The sequence below is a fragment of the Chlorocebus sabaeus genome, chromosome 1 (genome assembly GCF_047675955.1).
Source record: "Chlorocebus sabaeus isolate Y175 chromosome 1, mChlSab1.0.hap1, whole genome shotgun sequence".
NCBI classification, from domain to species: domain Eukaryota; kingdom Metazoa; phylum Chordata; class Mammalia; order Primates; family Cercopithecidae; genus Chlorocebus; species Chlorocebus sabaeus.
The window spans coordinates 44,809,967-44,833,617 of NC_132904.1; the positions used below are offsets into that span (position 1 = coordinate 44,809,967).

Genomic DNA, 23,651 nt, shown 5'->3' on the forward strand with positions numbered 1-23,651 from the left:
CACATCCTCAAATGGTACTTCCCCCAAATGTGGAGAGCCAATGGTGCCTGCTCCGACCCCAGCATTATTTATACGCCACTGCTTTGCTCCCCTTGTGGGATTTTGTTCTGACAAGGGATATAATTAGCCAGCTTTCTTTGGAAGAGCCCTGACCTGCTGGCCATGAAACCCAGAAGGGGACAGAAGTGTGACGTTAATGATCTCCTGCAGCTAAAAGGCATAAAGCTGACCAGAATGCTTTGGAGGCCTCCTGGGGCTTGAGGCCAGTTGGAGAATGTCAGTAGTGAGAAGCAGCACAGTAAATGGGGAAGGGAGGTTAGAAGCGCCTTCAGGGTGGGTATACTAAGATACCAGTCCCATATTTGCAATGCTTAACTACCGAGAGTAGGCAAGATAGGAAATTAAAATGAACACCTGGCAAGAATCTGCCTAACGCCTGTCATCCAAGAATGGAACAAATGCCTTCCTCCATGGAATACAATGGCTGAATGGGATAAAAGCTAAAAACAGATAGGCAGCCCAAGTTCAATTGCCTCCCCCACACCACCCCAACGCCTTCTCCCCTTATGAATTCCACTTGTCCATTACAGACACCTTATGAGTTCTTTCATTTGTTTTTTTCTAGCTAAATATTAGTCATCAGAGCTATGAGGAGGACAAGCACACACTTCCTGGCTATGAGAAGCTCATCATTCAGCTGTGGCAAGGGACAGAGAGAGGGGAGTTCCTACATGTGGGCCCAGGGCAGGAGCTCACTCAAAGCTTGAAGAGCGAATGAGTGAGCCAAGGAACCAGCCAAGGAACACACGCTTTTCAGGCCACAACAGACATTAACAAAATTATCTTATCCGATCTCAGCCTCTATTTAATCAGAAAGGGTTAAGTACCAAGTACTCTTATACCTTTATCTCAATCTCACAGAAACTAAAGTTGCCCATTCTTTGTCCCAACTACCTCAGGTCAGTTTGCTTCCTCTAAGCACTTTCAGCACATTAATCCTACCAGAATTTACTCCATGTTTGCTGTCTGCCAGGCACCACGAAGGGTCAGAGAATCTGGGGATAAGACTGATTTCCCACCCATGGTGGAGCTTACGACTCAGTTAAACGCAGCAGAGATTGAATAAATAAATACAAACAAGGGTGTAATTGTAGATTACGAAGACTATTATAAGGAAAAGGACAAAGAGTCTGAGTTGACCTAATTGAGATGACAATGAGGTGGGTAGGCAACAGTGATCAGCTCAAAAAGAAGTACCCTAAAGAAAGAGAAGAAACTTACTTAGTAAAAGAAGGGTTTGGGGCAGAGCATACCAGGGAGAGGGAACCACATGTGTAAAGGCCCTGAGGCAGAAAATAACTTGGCTTTGGAAAATTCACTTCACAAATATTTATTCGGTGCCACTACATGCCAGGAAAGCTGATTCGCACTAGGAATACTGCAATGAGTAAGTATAAATCATTAACCTCATGGAGCTTACATTCAAGTACATTTTAACATATTCTAATATGCTCTAAGAGGTACTGAAAATTTAGCACATGCCACATCCTGGGTTACTGCATTATTTATTCTTTTAATGTTCCTATACTTATTTCCCCCCAATCAAATTGTAATGGTGCTAATACTAGTAACATTAACAACTACAATTTATTAAGTACTTAACTATGTCCCAGGCACTAAGCTAAAGTGCTTGATATGTATCATTAAATTTAATCCTTATCAAAAACCTATGAGGAAATTACAGTTAATAGTCTCAATTTCACATGACAAAACCGAGGCACAGAGTGAAAAGAAAATTTCCCAAGATCACACGGTGAGGAAGTAGAGATGCAGGGATTTCAGGGAGTCTAACTGCAGAGCCCACATTGTAACCACCATGCCACACTGCCCTCCCTGAGGATAAGTCCAGGTATATGATACATTTGTGCATACTCAGTAGCACCTAATATCTATACCCAGCAGATTCTCCTTCCATACGGGCAGGCTCCCCAACCCCAGTTCTAGAGCAGCTCTAGCCTAGTCTCTGGGTGGGACCCATACAACTCCCATTCCATCAGTGGCAGGGAGAGCGCACACGCCCCTGGCCTGGGAATGTGGCTTGACTTTCTCTCTCTGGAAAGAACAATCATCCAGCCATCACATCTCCCTAGCTAGGTCCAGGGTGGTCACCTTCCCAGCTCTACTCTGAATCCTTCATGAGCTATGTGCCAGACTATAAGGTGGCACCCCTTAGGATTGAAAATGAGGAAGTCGCAGCCTGTCTGTTCCCAGAGCTCACAACAGCGGGGCCAGCCAGCAGGACATCCACATGGGGATGTACGAAGAGTTCTATCCTGCCTTCCCCTCCATGCCTCTGCCAGTTGTTCCCATCTCAATGGTACCTGCTTTCTGAAGGATTTTCTTCTGCCTGTTCTTGGAAGTCTGTATAGTCATTGGAAGGTGAGGAAAGAAGCCACGCACAAGGGACTTCAGAAGGGAGGCCGATCTGAGAGCAAGAGGTGAGGCCTGAGGAGCATGATGTGGGGGAAGAGTGTGGGCTTTGGGTCTGACAGATCTGGGTTCAAGTGCTGGGTGCTGCCACTCATTTGCTGTGCATGACCTTGGAGGACATTGCCTCACTTATCTGAACTTATTACCTCATGTATAAAACACGGATGATAATAAATACGTCTCTTACAGCATTGATGGTGGACTCAATGAACTCAGTGTGGGAGGACTCAATAAACAGTGGTTCTTTTCATTACCAACTTTCCTGCCTCTGAAAATCCCCAGCACTCCGTTGTCTATCTTTATCATTTATACAGCTTTTGTCTAGAATTAGGGAGAACAGGTACTTGTCTCTTCTGCTACTGGGCCACAGGCCTTTGGAAGGCAGGGATATTCCCTCCCTGTGCCGTATCCCCTGCAGATCTAGATGCTGAGCTGGCTCAAGTTTGAGCCTCAGTGACCATAGAGATAATTATCAGCATCAACATCATCGCCTGTCAGTCATCCCCTGCCAGGCACTGTGTCCCTCCACATACATCCTGAACTCATCTTATCCTCTCAGGCTCTGTTATTATCCACATTTTACACATCAGGAAAATACAGGGCTGAAGAGGAAAAGTAACTTACCCAGCAGGTGAGCAGAAGGGGGCACCTCTCCTCACCCCCAGCCAAACCCCATCCCTACATCCATGCCAATATCTAGAGAGCTCTAGGGTCATTCAAGACCACACAAGACAGGAATCTTTGCCACATAATTCAGAATTTTATTTCCCTGAGTAGCAAAAAATAAACTGACATGGAATTATCTTTTTCCTCCCCATATGTTATTAAAGATTTCACAGGCATTGAAAATGAGAGAAAATCTTGATGTGTGCATCTTTGCTCCTCAGCACCTGGGACGGTGACTTCCACAGAACTGAGAGAAAATACTGAATGCACAGATGAATATGTGAGGGAGTCGCCTGTGTTTGTTAAAACCCTTTGCCACCAACATCTGTCCTCAAAATAAAATACTGCAAAATAAGATGAGTTGCTTTGAGACTACAAATAAAATATATTAAGAACATAGTCGACCTTTAGTTACTGACATGAATGGAGTCTGGAGGCAGAGGAACAGCAACCCAGGTGGCAGGGGCTGCGAAGGGAGGAAGGGAAGGAGAGGAGGGGGGAAGGGAGGGAGAGATAAGAGAAATGGAGGGAAGGAGGAAGGAAAGAAAGTAACTTCTGAGCAACCATCCAGTCTCAGGCACCTAGAGAAGCATGTGCTGATAAAGCATTTCCCTGTTATTTTCACACTCACCCTCGGAGATGCAGCTAATTAGCGTCATGTTATGGATGAGGAGGCAGAGGCTTGGAGAGAGTGATTAGTTCATCCAAGGATGTCAAAGAGTGAGAAGACAACTCAAGATCATCTGGCTTCCAAGTCTGCACCTACTCCCCGACACTGCAATCGGCTTGGCCAACCGGACTCACCAGCTCTCCTGGAGGAGTTGCTCAAGAGGCTCTTGGGCCTGAAGCAGGGAATTCTCTGCCTGGCCCCGAGGAAACAGTGGGCACAGGAGCTGATGCTGGACAGCTGGGCACCTGGGCACCTGTGCTCTGTGGGGGGCATTCTCCATTGCTCCTCAGTGTCCCCAGTGATAGAGAAGTCCCTCATAGACAAAGGGAATCTCCATTCCCAATGATCCGTCTCCTCTTCTTTCAATCAGCTACATGAGGCTGTTTCTTAGGTTTTCCAGACAATAACTTCCCTGTTCCTGGGATGCTTTAGTTATTTCTCAGAGGCTTTTCAAACAGCAAAAACCTAGGCAGGCAACCTGTCCTCAATTTGCTTTCCGGATGGACACACTGAGCCACTTCTCCCTGCCTCCCCATGTCTTGCCTGGCAGACTGTGTGCTGCCCCCCTGTTCCAGGGTAAACCAATATGTGACAGGAACCCAAATGAGGCAGAGCACAGAAGGCGCAGCTCTTGGGAAGGGTGCAACACACATCTTCCCATTGCCTGATGCTGCTCAGACAGGAGTAATGGCCCTTAGCATTCCTCAGTGTGATATGAGGGAGGAGAGTGGGAGCCTGTGAATTATGCTGATTCAAATATTTTGAGATGCTCCCTGGACAGGAACAAAGGGAATGTCACTAAAAATCCATTTAAAGAAACCATTGCATTAGAAATCTTAGTAACTATTGGTGTAATCTGCATTTAGTTTACTCTAAGACCTACTTTTTTTAAGTTTTCATTGCAATATTTTAAACTCAGGTAGTTTTATAGGAAAAACAAACCTACCCAATGAATAGTAAACCATTTACATCCCTTAAAATAACTTCTGATCTTGATCAAAAGGCATGTTTGTGCAGAATCCTGCAACCTTTTCTGATGTGACATTTACAAGATGAAAGCAAAGAGCTGGTCTAAAGAGCTGAGGCCTTGGCATTAGCCAAATTCAACTGTATCAGCTAGGAAATCATGTACAAATCTGAGGTGTTTATCAGTGTGGAACCAGAGATTTCAACTCCAGCTTTGCAGGAAGGGAACAAAGACAAGGACAGTCTTCCAATACAGTGTTTTACTGGCTCCACCTGCATCTCAGGAGCAAGCCTCTCCTACCTTGTAAGTCAAAAAGGGAACCTCACAGATCTCTCTCTCTCTCTAATAAATAGCCTGCCTCCTGAATACATAGATGCAGGTGAGCAATTCCTTGGTTCCCTCCTTAGTATCTAAGGACAGCCTGGTTGTTTTTATCTTGAATATACAATGAGCCTCAGGAAAAAAAAATTAGTGTTCACAAGAAAAGGAAAACTGGTGTCTATTGTAAACAACCGGCGTACGGTAGGTGGCAGGAACATAGCCTGGCTGGGCACTTCTGACTTGCGTCTAATCACTGATCAAACAGTGATCGGTTTGGGAAGCGTGGCTTAGGTTTTGTTTGTTTACTTTTTGTACAGTAAAGTATACAAATCTTAAATACATAGCTTGAATACATTTTAGAAAATTAACATCCTTACATAACCACTGCTTAGATTAAGATACAGAGCGTTACTCATGACCCCCTTTCTAGTCATATGGGGAGTTTTTGTTTCTTAAAACAACCACCATGACCCACCATCACTAGGTTGGGTTTCTGAACAATAATCAGAAAGTCTGGCTCAAAAGAAGAATGCAAGAAGTAACTGGGAATCCCAGGGGCAACACCGAATGTATTTCATCAGGTGGTAAACGTTTCCATTTCTGTGGGACAGAATTACTCCCACACTCTGATACATCCTTTTTTTTAGCCCTATTGTCAAAGAGACACTTTTAAAAGAAAATCGATTTCCAAATCAGCTCCTATCTGTACAAAGTAAGGCACAGTTGAGAAAGGAAGAGGCTATGAAAGGGAGTGAAAGACGGGGCAGTGCTAGTTTTGCCCCCCGCAAGGTTGCTCTGAGACTTTGTCCCAAACAGATTTTCCCAAGGGTTTGCCAAAGACAGGGGAGGGGTACCTACAAGTGGGAGGGATCAATCATGAAAAAAATTCCAGCCTACTATGCCACTGCCACCACAGCTGGCCAGTCCTCTTGCTGGTCAGTCCCAAACTGGGGACCAGCTGTGAGGATGGCACTTTAGTTTTCCACTGGTAAAATGGGCCTTTCACAACCATCCCTTGCCAATCATGAAGGAATGGTCTGAGGGTCAGTGAACACGTCCACACGAAACTATACCACATTTGAAATGTGAAATCTGAAGGCTTAAAGTAGGAATGGAAAACTCCAGTGCCTTGGGGTCAGGCAGGTAATTTAAGGATTACAGCTGGCGAGCAGGTAGCAGCTGTGCACACCGGAGCAGGAGTGGCAGGTCTAAGGGGGTTGGATACTGGGACATCTGTTGATTGCCACCACATGGAGAATGTAGGTTCAAGGAAGCAATATCGTTGTTTTTCTCAAGAGCAACCAGAAAGACATTTTCATGTGAAATAATGTAATTCTAAAAATTTGACAGGGAATCTGGTTTAAAAGAAGGGTAATACTGTGGGCCAAATAAAACACGTCAGCAGGGGAATATAACCCAGAGACTGAGAGTTCTCAACCACAGGTCAGGATATCCTGGCCTTCCGGTCCGGGGTTCTCAATCTTCATTTCCACCCCATCCTCCTAGAGGGATGAGACATGTGCCCCCAGATAGCAGTGGCTCGCTGCAGCAAAGAAGAGACATACGCTCCGGGCCGAAAACTGCTAAAGTCCAACATCCTTTTCTGTTGTTTTTAAACAAATGATGAGACCAAGGTCCAGGGAGGAAGAGTGATTTCACAAGCCCACACAGTGAGGGTGGTGAGGCCTCCCTGCTCCCGTGTCCACCACCCCCTGCCTGACCCCTCCCTTGTGGACAGAGGTCAGGGTCAGGAGGTGAGAGCAGAGGCAGCAGGAGGCTGGGCCTCATCTCATCAACTTGGAGATTCTACTTGCCCCAAATGGCCCTCTTATCCCACAAGCCCAAGACTCCCTGCTGCCAGGGGCTGCTGGAGGAGCCTGGGAGGGCTTGTGTTCCTCACCTGCACATCCAGGTTTTTTCGAGAGGAGGCAGGTGTGTTGGCATAAGAGCTGATGGAGGAGCTGGTGTTGATGTCATCAGTGCTGAGGTTGTCTATGGTGTCGCTGATGCCACTGCTGACGGAGCTGCTGTCGTCCCAGCTGCCAAGACAAACACACATCCTGAGCACCAAAACCTCAGGCTGTTCCAGTTCAGGCTGATGACAGACAAACACACACTATCCCCAAAAAGATCCAATCTTTGCCACGAAGCCCCGGACAAAGCTCTTTTGCCTCAGATGTGACTCATCTCCATGTCAGTTGTTGCTGTCTGGGATTGGAAGCTGTGTGAAGAGGCTGACAGGTACCTTCCGCAAACTAAGTGCTTCCATAGCAGGGGTGGCTACAGACACTACCCATGTCCTACCCCATCCTCAACTTCATCCTGGGAACTTGATGGAAACCAATTTGTTCCTTCCCAGGCCTAGTGGCAGAGTAGGGGCAGTGAGTCTGGAGACTAGAGCTAAAAGCATGCAGGGAAGAACTCCGGAGCAGGCACCTGTCGGGGTCAGAGGGCAGAGCTGCTGTATGACTTCTGCAGACTTCACTCCTGGAATGAAACGCCGAGGGAGGGAGAGCAGCAACAGTCAGGAGAAACCTGTCAACTTGGTTAGCAGCTCTAACTCTAATAATATCCCCAAAGACATCTAAAATAGATGTTCTTCATTTCCCAACCCTCCAACCGAATGAGGTCAGTCCCAAGCTGCCTAAGTCCAAACTCCTAGCAATGGTTCTTTCTTTCTTTTTTCTTCTTTACCATCTTCCCACCTGCCAATACCACCACCACGTTTAATCTAGCACCCGGTCCTATCACCTTGCTTCCAAAACGTATCTAAACGTGCAGTTCTCTGCCCCCACTGCCACCCTGTAGTTCATGGTGCTGTCGACGGTGCCTGGGTTACTGCTAAAAGGCCAGGTGGTCTCTATGATCTGCTTCTGCTCCCTAATTGTCCATCCCCCCCCCGCAGCAGTCAGAATATCCTGTCGCTCTACTGCTTAATACCCTTGAGTTGCTTCTCAGATAATTAAGAGTCCAAACTCTCTATATGGCCCCTCAAGACCCCTGAGCTTGCCTCCTACCCTAGTCCTGTTTCGTACCCCTCTCCACTGCGACTGGCTCTGATCACATGCACTTCTGTTCCTTTCAAGCCACGGCTGCTCTCTTCGAGGCTTCGTGCTGCTTGTCCCTCTTTCTGAACGCTTGTCCCTGCCTCCTCTCATCTTTCAGATCTCAGCTGAAGTATTACCTTCTCAGAAAAACAACCTCACTACCCATCAAGCCTGTCACACTCTGTCACATCACCCTGTGGTATTTACTCATTTGTTTGCTATGGGGTAGCAGATATGTAGCAAGTGGTCAATAAATACTTGCTAATCGAGGGCTGGGCATGGTGGCTCACACCTGTAATCCCAGCACTTTGGGAGGCCAAGATGGGTGGATCACCTAAGGTCAGGAGTTCGAGACCAGCCTGGCCAACATGGGGAAACACCATCTCTACTAAAAGTACAACAAAATTAGCCAGGTATGGTGGCACATGCCTATAATCCCAGCTACTTGGGAAGCTGAGGCAGGATGATTGCTTGAACCTGGAAGGCAGAGATTGCAGTGAGCTGAGATTGCACCACTGCACTCCAGCCTGGGCAACAGAGTAAGACTCTGTCTCAAAACAACAACAACAATAACAACAACAAAAAAAACTTGCTGATCGAAACTCATAGAAGTGAGAAGTCGAGGCCGGGCGCGGTGGCTCACACCTGTAATCCCAGCACTTTGGGAGGCCGAGGCGGGCGGATCACAAGGTCAGGAGATCGAGACCATGGTGAAACCTCGTCTCTACTAAAAATACAAAAATAATTAGCTGGGCGCGGTAGTGGGCGCCTGTAGTCTCAGCTACTCAGGAGGCTGAGGCAGGAGAATGGCGTGAACCTGGGAGGCGAAGCTCGCAGTGAGCTGAGATCGCGCCACTGTACTCTAGCCTGGGGGACACAGCGAGACTCCGTCTCAAAAAAAAAAAAAAAAAAAAGAAGTGAGAAGTCGAGTAGACAATAAAGCAAGCTTCCAAGATCAGTGTGACACTACTCTAATTGACCTATGGGGGAAAGGGTAAGTATTATTGTTTTTCTATTGCACAGGTAGAGAAAGTGAGGCTTAGAATAAAATAGATACCCTGTACAAGGTCAGAGGGCTAGGAAGAGGCAGAGTGGATCCTGATCCAGCCATTCTGATTCCAGAACCAACTACCCTCTTTACTGTGACTGCAGACGGTTTTGTATTATGTCAATTCTCAGCACACACCAGATGTGACATAGCCCACTTTCTCAGGAGGAAGCCAGGCTTGGGAGGCCAGGCAGCCTGGTTCAAGGCCACTCAGCAGGAGTGGCAGGTCTGATACCAAACCATTGATTTAACCTCATTATTCTAGCACTCCATCTTCCCCTGTCTTGCTGAAAGCCCTACAAAGTGGCAGTGTGGAACCCGGGAAATGCGGAGTGGCTGAGATTTGAAAGCCAAGAGCACATCTGCCACACACACACATAACCCCAAAGTTCTAGTTCATTCCAGCAGCTTGGAAGATACCTGCCTGTACATCCTGAGCTCTGCTGATCAGGCAGGAAGACAAAGGCTTATTAAAAACCTGTTTTCATCACCTTCTCCTTCAACACTATTTGGTTTCCAAAACCCAATCTGGAACATCGCATAGAAATGCGGGGGAATGTGAGGGTGGTCCCAAGGAGGGAGGATGAGGCAGGGAGAACGAGGGCTCACAAGGGGCTTGCTGTGGATGAATCCACAAGGGTCCAGCAGGTCTGGAACTCTGCATACTTCACTCCTATAATTCTACTTCTTGTGCCCAGCCCTCCATCCTGTTCCAAATTCTTCCTTTAAGGCTTTCTCCAAATACTCCAGCCCACCCACATCATCTCCTACTTTGAATTCCTACATAGTGTCACACATTTGTATTTGCTTCTATACACTCTTAGGCAGTTTTCTAGCTATTCTCTATACCAAGGGTTGTCCTATCTTCCAAATATATGCAGGGGCCTGCTTAGTGATAACAACTAAGTGCTTATCATGGATCAGGCATTGTGCTGGGTACTTTAAATCTATTGTTATAGATTTCTCCAGTCCTCATATCATACCTGCAAGGTAGGTATCATCCTGTCCATTTTATAAATGAAGGAATAGAGACAAAAAGAGTAAGTACACTGACCGATGCCATTCCGTGTTGGAACTGGGTTTAAAAAGCAAAATATCTAATTGCAGAATATGCACTCCTTCTAGTCTTGTTATGCTGCCTTCTGTAGCAACGACGGCTGTTCACTGAGCCTGTGCCACATGCCAAACTATTCAACATTTGCGCATACTCTCATAGTCACTCTTAGGGTGTTTCACAATGAAGAAACTGAGGCCGTGAGGACTGATGGGCAATGCGGCAGCAATGTCAAGTTCATTCGGTGCGCCACGTCCCTTCCATCTCCAGAGACATAGTCCGTGCTCCTTAAATACCTCCTGATGAACTCAACGTGCAGAGGCGAGACAGAGCAAGTTTCTGGTGCAAACTTGCCACCAGTAGAGGATTCTAAGCCCGGCTCCCTGCCCACTGATTCTTTGCAGGGTCACAGCTTCTGTGCCTGCTTTGCCTAGGCTGGTAACCACAGGAGGATCTGATGGGGAAAGTGTGGCATCACAGATGGAAAAGGACTCAAATTTGTTCTAGTGATTAAATGGGTCTTTTCTTGCACCTGCTCTTTGGGGTTAGGAATTTAATGTATCTAAAATTTCTCATAATTTGATGAAGAAGAAAGGGGAATGGTGGGAGAGGACCGTGGTTGGCAGGGAGGAAGGAGAGCAGTTGTAACAGATGCTCGTGAATCCAAGTCCCAGATTTTGTGCTTTGAAATTGTAACCGTTCTTCCCCTGTGTCCTTTCAACACCAAGATAATATTCCAGAGGGGCATGTGGCCCTTGAGACACAGGATTCTTCCCATGTCAGTGCCTGGAGGACTGTTGGGCTTACCCTGAGTTCACAGGAAGCCTTTGTAACTGAGCCACCCAGAAGAGGGGAAGCCAGGGATCTAATCCATGGGTGGGAGTGGGGGTCACTTACGATGCAGATGAAGGGAGTGACGCGAGGGAAGGCCATTATGAGCAAGGGCAGCTTCGATATTTGCCAGAGCTGTCTGTGGCCAGAAACCGAAGCTGCCCCTGCAGCTGGAAAGCCAGCCACGTCTCCTTTGCTTTCGGATCTCTGGGATACTAGCAAGTTTATCTTGACATAAAGTCACTTAGTTCTAACTTGTCCTTTTCCCATTCAGGGTACAAACGATCATGAGCTACCAAGATTAGGCCAGTGAGTTTGCAGATGTATTCTGAGGGAAACCAGTTCCACCAGATGCTCTGTGATAAGAATGTTGCCCTAAGAAGGGAATGTGGAATCTCTTGCCTTCTTGGAGATTCACACTGTAAACAGTACCTCAGCATTTTAACAGCTGTGAAGTCCAGTAAAGATCACTATAACTTTGCCTAAAGGAGCATTCCCCAAACTTACGTGACTACACAGGAAACAGGAAACGCTGAGAAGAATGAAGCACACACACACAAAAAGCAAAAATGAAGAAAAATGCAATACAGCCTAGAGTTGCCAGTGGCTACTTGATTCTCACTTGCCTGAGAAGGAAGCTGGCACAGAGGGAAGCAGAGCTGAGAGGGATGGAAGTGTGCCTTTGACATTGCTTGAGCGCCCTTATCCAGCCATACTGAAAGCCAGAAGCACCCCTGGGAGAGCCAGCCATGAGAAATAGTAAATTCTTTTCTTTTGCTTTTTGTCACTTGGCATACTCATGCTAACTAATGGGGAAGTGTAATTTGTTTGTAAAATAACTCCAGACATGTGGCTGAGAGTCAGACGGGAAAAATGTGGAAAGCATGTAGAATTCACTCAGGCAGTAAGGACACTGGTTGAATCTAATCAAGTGGCAAAGGAAATTAGGTACAACCTGGGATGAGGCACAAAAGTCCACTGACCCAAATCGGGCAATAAATGTTGAAAGCAGTTACAAAAACTGATTAAGATAGCAACTTGAAAGGAACCTAGAGAATTTATGTTTACTATGTGGTGAAATGAAATTCCAGAGAGGTGGCTTGGGGACCCCGATTGATCACACAGCAGAAAGAACTACAGTGTACTCAGCTATGATTCTGGAACCATCATTCCTGGAGGAGGATTTGACCATTCCTGTGTCCTGGTCCTGAAGCTGATGGAGAAAAACCATATGATGGCGCTGAACCCACCTGAGATGATAAACCGACTACCCTCATTTCATATTGTGTGATTTTAAATCTGGGAAACATTTAAAAAGATGAAAAAGAATGATGAAGTGAATCATAAGATTAAGGCTTTGTGATCATTGGGTTAATCTGTATGTATTTTTAACATGTAAAAGAATACATAGCATATAACAGGATCTGACAAAACAGTCTTGTGATTTCAATTTTAAATGACTATTGATTTTTTACTTGAGACTTTTAAGCTGAAATGCTTAAGAATTGGATTAAGGTTGTAAAAAGAATTGAACTGTTTATGATAATAATTTATGACATTTGTAACTTTAATTTATTTGATTTGCAAGAGTTGCTTAAGTGCTTAGAAAGATTTTGCTTGTTTGGTTGGTAAATCTACCCTGTCAGACATCTGAAGAGCTTAAGGAAACCATGTATGTTAACTTTACGAATGCAGTCTAAAATATTTAATAAAATTTAATTATCCAAGCTTTCAAACAGTACTAATTTTGCAGGTAAGTGTAATCTGCTGCCTGAATTAATAAAGTACTAACTGATAACAAGTGAAAATGATCTTAATTTGTGAAAAAAAAACCTGTTGTATAGATGAAATTTGTAAGAAAATCTAGATAAAAAACCTAAAACTTCAATTAAATATTAAATCCTAGTTAACTCTAAGAAGTTATGTTTTGGGCCAGGCGCGGTGGCTCAAGCCTGTAATCCCAGCACTTTGGGAGGCCGAGACGGGCGGATCACGAGGTCAGGAGATCGAGACCATCCTGGCTAACCCGGTGAAACCCCGTCTCTACTAAAAAATACAAAAAACTAGCCGGGTGAGGTGGTGGCCGCCTGTAGTCCCAGCTACTCGGGAGGCTGAGGCAGGAGAATGGCGTAAACTCGGGAGGCAGAGCTTGCAGTGAGCTGAGATCCGGCCACTGCACTCCAGCCTGGGTGACAGAGCAAGACTCCGTCTCAAAAAAAAAAAAAAAAAAAAAAAAAAAAGAAGTTATGTTTTGGGCACAAAAGCACTCTTAAAAATAAGATATTTTAAAAAGTATTAAAGCAGATTTCATTTTTTGAATGAATCAATGATTTTTATATGAATGACTAGAAGAATAAATGAACCCAAGGTGGCATCTTCTCTCCTCACCAGTTTTTGTCACTCCAGTTCACCTTCACTCTACACCATAAAACTTTCAAAGCAGTTCCAAAATTGCTCTGAAAATGTTGGTGGAGAGAGCGTTGTGTTTGACAACCTTGAGAAAAAAGCAAAAGAACCCCAGGGCCTCCTCCTGGAAACTAACAGGAATATGGGAAACAGAGCTTGGCTAGTTTCCCTATCTTTTTGGTTTTTTAATAATTTTAAGACAACCTATCACAGATATGCCTAACTTCTTTGGCTGAAGCAGCTAGAGAAATGGCTAGAAGATACTTCCACTGATTCATCAGAACAATCAACACAAAAGCATTATTTCCTAGCCAGATCACAGCCATGTACCTTTTTCTCTACTAATGAAATGTCCTACATTGATCAAGTCAGAGATAAGAACGTAACTGGAGTTATAAGTGATCAGATTTTAAAATAACCTTCACCTATTTTTAGCCAATGTGTAGGTGGAAGGAATTTCATGGAACATTTTCTGTTTCTTCTCATAAACTCAACATTTTTAGACTCTTAGCCAGGGGCTTTGAATTCATTTGTTCATCTCATTCATTGAGCCACTGCCCCTGTGTGCCAGGCACTGTGCAAGGCGGTGGGGATAAAGTGATAATTCAGAGTTTTCCCTGCCTTGACCATAAGCCCAGTAGACATAATAGACAACATAGCTTAGACATAAATGAAAACATAAAACAGGGAGATGAGCAAAGGGCACCAAGTGGAAACAACACTGGTTCCAAACATCATTTCTATAGCCTCCCAAATCTCCTAAAGCCACCAGCCAAGTTGGAGCACAAGGAGCTCTTCTGGCAGCATTCCAAAGCCCAGGCCCACCAACGCTTTTAGCAATGCTGCTTTCTTCAAGGCATGGACACGGCAAGGGCCAGGAGCATGGAGAGCCAGGCCTTAGCCCCAGGGTTCCACAGAACTATCACCCATGAGGGTTCAGACAAGACACATCCTCTCCAGGCCCCAGTCTTCTCTTCTTTATAATGGAGTAGCTGGACTAAGCCATCCCAAAGGTTCCTTTCCAATGGACATCCTTTACATTTATGCTCAGAGAAAAGTTGGTACAAGGCAAGTGGGCATACTGGAGGTCTCCACACTGAATGGTCTCCCCTCGTTCAGTAAAAGCTGCCAAACAGGTAACTCCATTTTCTAATGTCTGGGCTTTTTCATTGCTGATTTCACCTCTCAGATTATTATTTTTAGCTAGCCCTGAGTAGTTAGCAGCCCTTTTAAGACAGAAGTATGTTCTCTCATTTGATACGATCCCCATGGGAGCCTTTGAGTTTACATGTGCTACCTGCTTGGTCCTGCAATTTGAGTTTGCAAACTCTGGTATAGAGGTGTTACAACTCAACTCACAATAGAGTGTCTGCACCAGACCATGCTATTTATCCAAAGAAAGAGGACACAATCTTGCCTAATACGTAAAGCCACCATTGACAGCGTTACCAAATATGCCAGGCACTGTAGTAGGCACACTATGTATATTATTCCACTCCCATTTTCCCCTGGATGGAAAGGAGGCTTAGGATGCAGAGTTCATCAGAAGGATGAGACTCAAACCACGGTAGAATGACTGCAAGCAGCCTTCCAGCTCATCGGGAAGATGGCACGGTTAGTGAGTGTCTTATAGATTGCAGCACATAGCTACAGTACGTACAGATCAGCTTTGAAATCTGTTAACTAGCTTAATTAAAAAGAACCTCCATCTGCCCGCAGCCACGTATCAAGTGGCTCAAGTGTATCAAGAACAGACCCCATTTTGGCCAACATGCAGCATTTTAACCAGAATCAAGTCTCTCACCGCTTCAGCTGTTTCTCTACTACCTCTGGGAGAAATACAGATGTGAAAGGAAAAGCCTCTACAAAAGTGACCAGAAAATCCATTCAGACATGGAAGGGCCCATTAAACCAGGAGATTCAGTTTCAGTCTTAGAAGGGATGCTGACATCACTGTGTCAGAAATCCAAATGCCACTCAGAGGGCTTAAAGCACAATTTTAACAACCCCAACACAAGCAATTTGCTATGAAAAATGCAGGTGAAAGAAGCACAAATTATTTCAGCTTCACACATCTATTTTGCTCCACTGTTATGAGGAGTGAGAATTCCACAGAACTGAGAAAGTAAACCAGACTTCACTGGGACCCCTGAGAAACCACATTTAATATAGACACATTTTTAATATCAAGCTCTTCCAGAGAGGTATCTAAAAGGAGCAAGAATCTGTAATGGTCCTGAATTAATGTGATATTATGTTTACAATTTCATCTCTCATGAAGCAAAAAAGCAAAATAGAATCCCAAAGTTCCAGGGATGATTAAACAGATTTTTCCACTAGGATATACACACCCTTGCTTTCAGCAAAAGACTCTGAGAGGAGGAGTTATTGAAGGATCTGGAGGGAGGATCATTACACCTTTCAAATGAACTCCCTGTGAGATAATGTTGTTTATTCAAGGGAAAGACATGCTAAATGATGCTGTAAAAAATCAGATTGTAGATATATTTTAGTTCCTCTCTACTCACTAATAAAATCACAGCCGATTAGCAGAGATGAGGTTCTCTAACTATGGTTCTGAAAAGCAGTCTTCACAAAGCAAGGATCCTAATCCTCCCCAAACTCCAAAGGCTGGGTGGCTTCCAGGAGGCCCTTACAGTCCTTGGAAACAGTCTGGGCCAGCCCCCGCCCCTCTGTCTGCCTCTTTCCAGGTGACTAAGCTCACACTGTGGAGCTGTGACCAGCTGCATCCAGGCCTTACCTGCTCAATTTTCCAGTTCTGCTCCAGAATCAAGGCAGAGCCCATTTACAGGGCTGGCCCATGCCCCCTGCCAGACAGCTGCATTCAGTTGCAAAAAAGTCCAGACTGGTGGAACTTGTTTTCTGGCTATTGTTCAAGGCAATTGTTCCCGTGAAACCCCAGGGCCTGAGCGGAATGAGATCCTTTGGTGTGGATGAGTGAGCAAGCCTAACTGTAGGCTTAGTAGTAACCCCTGGGGAAGAGGAAGGGTTTGGCTACCTACATTTCCCACCAAACAGGTATGTTAACTATTTCCTCCCCAGGAGGTTTGCTCGGGAGCATCACCTCCTCTAACTACTGCTGGGGCCTATTAAGAAAATCCACCTTCAAAGAATGATGCAGGGCTCCTGCAGAGTCCTACCTTTTGTAGTCTATGTGGAAATGATAATAATAGCCAACCTTAACGACATTCACAGTTGTGAGCCCCTGTGCTAACTGTACTACATACTTTATTTCAGTTAATCCTCCAAACTCTGATAAAAATAATCACCAACACTTATTAATGGCTTGCTATGTGTGAGGCTCTGTTGTATGTAACATGTTTCCTGCCAGGTACCATTAGATAAATATTATCACTATACCCATTTTACAGACGAGGCAATTGAGGATTGGAGAAAATAGTCCCATGGGTCATACAACTAAGAAATGTTGAGGCTGGGATTTAAATACAGATACATGAGTGTTCAATCATCCCATTTATTTATTCATTTTACACATTTTAATGAACACTCATCATGTGTTCATTAGACTCTGAGGGACTTCAAAGTTTCCCACATCAAAGAAGATACAGTTACTTGAGTTAAAACTATAAGCAAGCCAGCCAGGCACGGTGGTTCATGCCTGTAATCCCAGCACTGTGGGAGGCCAAGGTGGGAGAATCATGAGGTCAGGAGATCGAGACCATCCTGGCTAACACGGTAAAACCTTGTCTCTACTAAAAATACAAAAAATTAGCCGGGCATGGTGGTAGGCACCTGTAGTCCCAGCTACTCAGAAGGCTGAGGCAGGAGAATGGTGTGAACCCGGGAGGCGGAGCTTGCAGTGAGCCGAGATTGCACCACTGCACTCCAGCCTGGGTGACAGAGGGAGACTCTGTCTCAAAAAAAACCAAAAAAACCCACCACTATAAGCAAGCCACCTCTCTCTGGATTCCAGCTCTGGGACCAGCCTACATAGTTCGCAGTTTTGGTGCAAAATGATCAGACCCTAAGCTTGAATTAATGCAAGGACAGAATGTAGCCACTAACCCTAGTAAATTCAGTCTCATCTAGTACCACTAATCCCAGGAGGCTCCAAACAGAGGGACCACAGCTCTGCAGAAAAAAGTAAAATAGGTCTGTGTTTGAATTCTGGCTCTGCTATCTCCTTATCAGGGCACCTTTACCTCCTGGGTGGCACAGTGCTAACAACATCCAGTTATCATAATCATTTTTTTGGGACCATATCAGGTAGCCTGTGTACAGCTCTCCCTGCATGTCAGTTGCAGTACAGGATCCAGGGAAGCTGCAAGGACTGCAGGAAGGAGATGCAGGCCTACATCCTGAAATTGATGATAAAGTTCTAGTATAAGAACTTGCTTCTTACTGCCATAAATGGATAGTGTCCTAGGGGAGAAGCAGCTTCTACAGACGGTGCCAGGTGCAAGGCCAGTGATTTGAGGTAGAGGGAGGAAAACACAAACCCCATAAAATGGGCTCCAAGGGGATTTAGCAGCCATCAGGCTTGAGTTTCAGCCCACAGCACCTTTGTCCCATTTTGGTAACTCATTCCTTGACAAGTAGGTGGTCCCCTGAGTAAGCATGAAATTTTTCCCTTTGGCTTCAGGAGCTTGGTTGGGTTAGAGAGACCGGAGCTTTGGTCCGGATGCCTTAGACCCTCATTGTTACACTAGGCACCAGCGTGTCTGCTGACCTCAGCTACACAAAGCCCTCTCTCCTTCAAGGCTCCTCCGGAGAGGGCTGCTTACCCTTGGGCCACTGCCGGCTGGCTTTTGCCAAGAATATCAACAAACTCATCCTAGTTTTCTGTTTACCAGAAGATATATTTCCCCTGAACATCAACAGAATTCAGCATATTATAGCAAACGAAAATAACAGTAAACATTTATACAAGGTGAAAAATTTTAATAATAGGTTCCAGGCACCATGCTAAGCACCATCCCACAAACACCTCTCCACTTTCTTATCAGGCACAAACTACTAATGCCCCCTTTTCATAGATGTGGAAACTGAAGCTTAGAGAGGCTATGCGACCTGCCCAAGGTGCCAGGGTTAACAAACAGAGCTGGATTCGAACCCAGATCTGCCTGATTCTGAAACCCAAGCTTTTAAAAATCACATTGACTCAATGTTAAGAACAGAGGTAAAGATACTTTTAAATAGATCATGGTCATAAAAGAACTCAGAACTCCCAACTGTTATTCAAAATATGCAGGACACGTTAATGCAATCAAGCTACTTTTAAAATATCTCGAAGAAATTAAAGGAAAGGGGATGGGGGACAAATCCCAGACAGGGCATTGGCCAGCTGTCTTTAAGTAGAATGGGACGGGAGTTCAATACCCCCATAGTCTCCCTCCCTCCAACCCTCCACTAGGCTCCCAATATATCTTAGGGATGTGGGAAAACCTGAATGCACAAAACAGAACCACAGTTGCCCCAGGGCAGCCAAGAGAGGCGGCTATCTCCCAAAAACAGGCTGGCCTCATTTTGCAGTTTGTCAAGGGCCTGCCCTTAAGCTTTCTCTTTCTTGGGGGAAGTGGAAAGGGAAGGGACCTCAGGTCAAGACTTCTACAGACCAAGAGAAGCTCGGCTTTAGCTAATTAGGCACCTCCAGCATACATGTGAACAGCTAGTGCCAATAGCTTCGGTCAGCATTAATATGCTGGGTGTAGATCTTCTCCCTTCAAGACTCCATAAATTCAGCGTCTTAGGAAGTAGACCCAGAGTTCCAGGGCACAGCCTCAGCAGCCCAAGGCCAGCTCCAAGGTCACTGGCCTTTCCTGATTTGACCTTCACTTGGGATCAAGTCCTCCTGAACCAGGTACAAACTAAAACTCCAGCCTGATCCATCCAGCAGTCCAGGAGCCTCAAGATCACAGAACTCCCAGCTAGGTCCTACTGCCAAAGCAGGGTTGCTTCTTAATACACAGCTCTCTTCTTTCCAGAAACAAGTTGCATCTGAGAAGCCCAGGCAGGCCGTGCTGCTAGCATCCTGTGTATTTGGGTGAGTCCTCCACAACAAAGTGTGCCCTTCATCCAGCTGAAGTCATATTTAAAATTACAGGTAAAACTATTCCAAGCTCAGATGCCAAGCCCACCCAGGAAGGCATGATGGTAGAGTGAACCTGGGTTCCAGTCCCAGCTTTTCCTCTTATCAGCTGTGTAACCTTCATCAAGTTACTTAACCTCTCTTAGTTCCCACTGCTGATTTTCAAAATTGAATGTAATCTTCCTGGCTTTGCAATGAAATTGAATGACACAATGTCTGCTAGATGCTTGGCATGTGGTAGGTGGTCATGAACATTGTTTTCTTCTCCCCTTGTCTGGCTTAAAAAACAGAAATGTGCTTCCCTGGGCAGCTCTATAGGTCATAAGGTAGCAAGAAAAGTCCTTATGCTTAAATCTGCCATGCCATCTCTTCTGGAGCCTAGTTTACACACACACACAGAGTAATTTGCTATACTAGTAAACACAACCACAAGTTCACCAGGCTCCTTAAATTCCAAACAAAACCTCCAACTGCAAGTCTTTTTAATCAGGGCCCTCTGAACCACAAGCAGCCCTTGCCTGGGGCCACACTGCCTTTCCCCAGCTCACCCCTCCATACTGCCCCCACCAGCTGAAAAGTCTGGAATAACGACTTAAGACAGCTGGGTGATCAACACCCAGATTTTCAGGCTCAGCAGCCTAATTTGGTAAGACGGTTTGGAAAATATTGACATTACCCAAATGTCTAGGTGGATCCAGGACATTTGGGTAATGCCCCAGTTTCCTCTGAAACCATCAAGGTTAGAATGAATGGGGGTGGAAGAGGAGAGAAGGTGAATTTCCTGACCAGTAACCTTGCCCACCGCCGCACCCCCCCAACACACACACACCACCACACACCACCACAGAACTCACCGTGATTTAGGCAGCTGCACCACTGGCTGCTCCACCAGGCTTTTCAATACCGGCCAAGGAAGACAAGGCAGTACATGCACCACACCCGCCCCCTGGCCCCAGAAATTTTAGAAAATCGTCCTACCTTGTGGGGTTCCTAGGCCAGAGCATTTCACTACATTGTGGCCCTTGGAGAACAGCGGACAAAGAAGCTGAATGAATCTCACGGGATGGCAAGTCCTTTAGCCAGCTGAGCCAGCCCACACTGGGCCAGGGAATCCCAGGCACCCAGCAACTCCGTAACTAAAGGACTAGCTAGCAGGGATCACCATTCCCCAGGCCAGGAAAGAAATCTGATCCCCCAACAAAATTAACCTCTGAAGTGCTGAAGGATCGAGAGGTCAGGCCTGAGTGCTGGTATCAAGTCAGCTGTGAAAAGTTTCAGCAAAGCAAAAGCTAACACCAAACTCTGAAACCATTACCGTAAAGCACTGAATGGAAGGGCCCTCCATGTGGTCCCAGGAGAGTTTGCAACAGCAGGTCAAATTGAAGAAAATCTAGGAGTGAAAAACTACTTTAAATCCTCACAGACTGCACAAAAACGTTGCAGGAAGTCTTTCCAGCCCTAAGTGCTACTTTTAATGATGCAAAAATCATTGACTATAACATTTCTTAGCTCATTCCATTGATGTCTGAAGGCAAAGCATTTGATTGAAATGATTAGCCTACAGAGAGAATTTCTGAACCTAAAAAGGAAATGATACCTGTTTGTACAGTTAACGACGATGCACATACATTATTTCCGGTGATGTCAATTTTGATGCAGTGCCAACAAAAATATGCATTAATTCCTCAGGCTACTTATTTCAAAAGAAAAAGAATCTCAGTCTAGGCATGGCTATATTAAACATTATGGTACAGAGGCTGGAAGGGGAGGTGGGTGGGAGAGAGTCCCAGCTCTGGGATGGGAAGGGGTTGCACCGACTAATCCCTATTAAAACCTGTAATCAAGGCACTCAGAAAGAACTATGTAAACAGATGCTATGAACAATGAACAACTGTATTACTATTGAGAACTCAAAAGCAAACTTATGTTATAGCCACAAGCTTTATTTGAAAACGAAGGATTAAGATGTTCTCCCAAACCCTGACTCCCTCTCCAAAAATCCTACCAGTTGGTTCCTGGCAGCTTTAAAAGACTTTCCCCAAGAAAGGCTCTCCCCCTGGCCAGGGTGGCCTCTCCAGTGGAAGTGGGGAGTGGGGGTTGTGGCCCTGGGGGATGGTTAGGGAAGGAAGCAGTAACTGGCTCCAAGTGAGATCTCTGTGTGGTCAGCGTTTGCTCAGCAAACAGAAGATTTCAAAATGGAATGAAGAGCCATTCCTCCCCCCACTGAAAAGGGAGGGAATAAAAGATCTGCTCAAAGAGTAGAGGAGGGTCTGGTGGTGATTCCCAGGTGAATGAAAAAAAGATTGTAATCTTGAAGTCCCAACCAAAGTTAATCATTCACATCTGATCTTTCAGGACCCTCCTCCACATGAAATACTGCTGAGGCATCTGCCATGGGGAGTGGGAAGCAGAGGTGGGGGTGGGCAGTGGGTGAGTTTGAGGGAAGGGGTAGTGTCCAGACTTCTTAAGACAAAAAAGTTGGGATAGACCCAAGCTCTGGCTGACAAGGATGCTTCAAACCACCCTTACCTTCTATGCTGTCCCTGGAACTGACTATCTTTACGATATTACTTCTTTGAGAATCTGTCCAACATCCCGAGTTAACTTGGGAATGGAATGGTGATTGTATGGTTTTGAGACACACAGGCACATGGGCACAGATGCACACACACACACACTCTAAAAAGTTTCCATTGCTTCCTTGCTCTAGGCAAATATAATAGGTAAACATTCTGATTTGTCATCAAGGTAAGCTAGGAAATGTTGATCTATTCATTTATTCATTCATCAACTAACATATTTATAGAGCATCTGCAATGTGGCAAGTGCTGTTCTAAGTGCTGACGATACAAGCAGTCAATAAAATAGACCAAAAAATCTCGACTGTAACGGAACTTAGCTTCAATGGTAGAACTATAAAATAAGTGAGACAAAATGTAAATTTTACGGTACTTTAGCAATAAATGATCAAGAGAACAACGTATTGTAAAGAAGAAGATGTGATTTGTGAAGGGGGGTGTTGGAAATTTTACATGGGGTGGCTATGGCAGGTCTGCTGAGGGCATGGTTTTTATTATAAATCTAAAAGAAGTATGGGAGCTGGGTATCTGAACACATTCTGGTTTTATATCTGGGGATAAGGGACTTCCAAGAGGAAATGGTCAGTGTAAAGGCCCTGAGATAGTATACGACTTGCAATGCATTCCAAGAATGAGTGGCTGGAGCAGTGAGTGGTGAACCAAAGTGGAGTGAGGAGGGGGTTAGGCCAAAGAGTCCAAGGGTACAGGGAGAGAGGAAAGTGCCTGAGTAGGGCCCTGAAAGTCAGCGTAAGCAGCTTGTCTTTTACTCTGAGGGAGAGAGGATACACTGGAGAATTAACAGATGGAGTTTCTCCTTTTTATAAAAGTTCATGTAAATGTACAACACTAAACATATCATTTTGATTATACATGATTTTTACAGGGGCAAGTTTATTGCAGGAGACATAGTGCTTTAAGGAGGTCTTAGTTTTCTTTCTGTGGTTAAAAGAATCACACCTTTCATGTGAAAGGCTCTGAATTATTTGCAGCTACAGGTTCTAATTGAGTCAGGGTTTTCTCATGGTTTGAAAGATAATAATTAGCAGGGATAAGGGAGACCCAGGCAACGGGAGAGGAAAAGGGAAAGTAAACCAACTCCATGAGGGTAGATGCCCTTTGGCGCTTTTCAAAGAGTCAGGCTGGCTCTGTCATTTTTGACCCTTGCTTCTAAACAGGCCAAATTCCAAAGGGCTTCCAGAACTCATAACACTTTTCTCCCTAGAAACAATGTTATCAGTGATGTTAAGGTTTCCAGGTTACTCACAGAGCCATCTATAAAACCAAAATGTAGCTGATGAACTCAACTCAGGTATCAAAAAGTAGAAGAAAACTTTATTCTTGGAATACAGTACATAATTAGACAAAACAGAAAACCACAAAGATGAATCTAAAAAGATATTCACTTATTTCTAATGAGTATTTTATGAAACCAGTGCTAGTGAAGACACTTTGCTCCTTTTCCTCCAATATATTCAACCCTCTTTCCTGGCTTTTCCCTGCAG

At 45.1% G+C, this 23,651-nt stretch overlaps 1 protein-coding gene across 8 annotated transcripts in view; it reads right to left on the reverse strand.

Moving 5' to 3' along the window:
• NAV2 (neuron navigator 2) overlaps positions 1 to 23,651 on the reverse strand; it is a 768,177-nt gene that overhangs the window by 86,257 nt on the left and 658,269 nt on the right. For 7 of the 8 annotated variants that reach the window (XM_008004421.3, XM_073017808.1, XM_073017805.1 and 4 more), the window contains one exon: positions 7,015 to 7,153. In XM_008004421.3, coding sequence (XP_008002612.3) covers positions 7,015 to 7,153 — 139 coding nt within the window. Of the gene's footprint in view, positions 1 to 7,014; positions 7,154 to 20,548; positions 21,100 to 23,651 lie in introns of those variants that run through there. The other variant, XM_008004440.3, reaches the window with a different exon arrangement.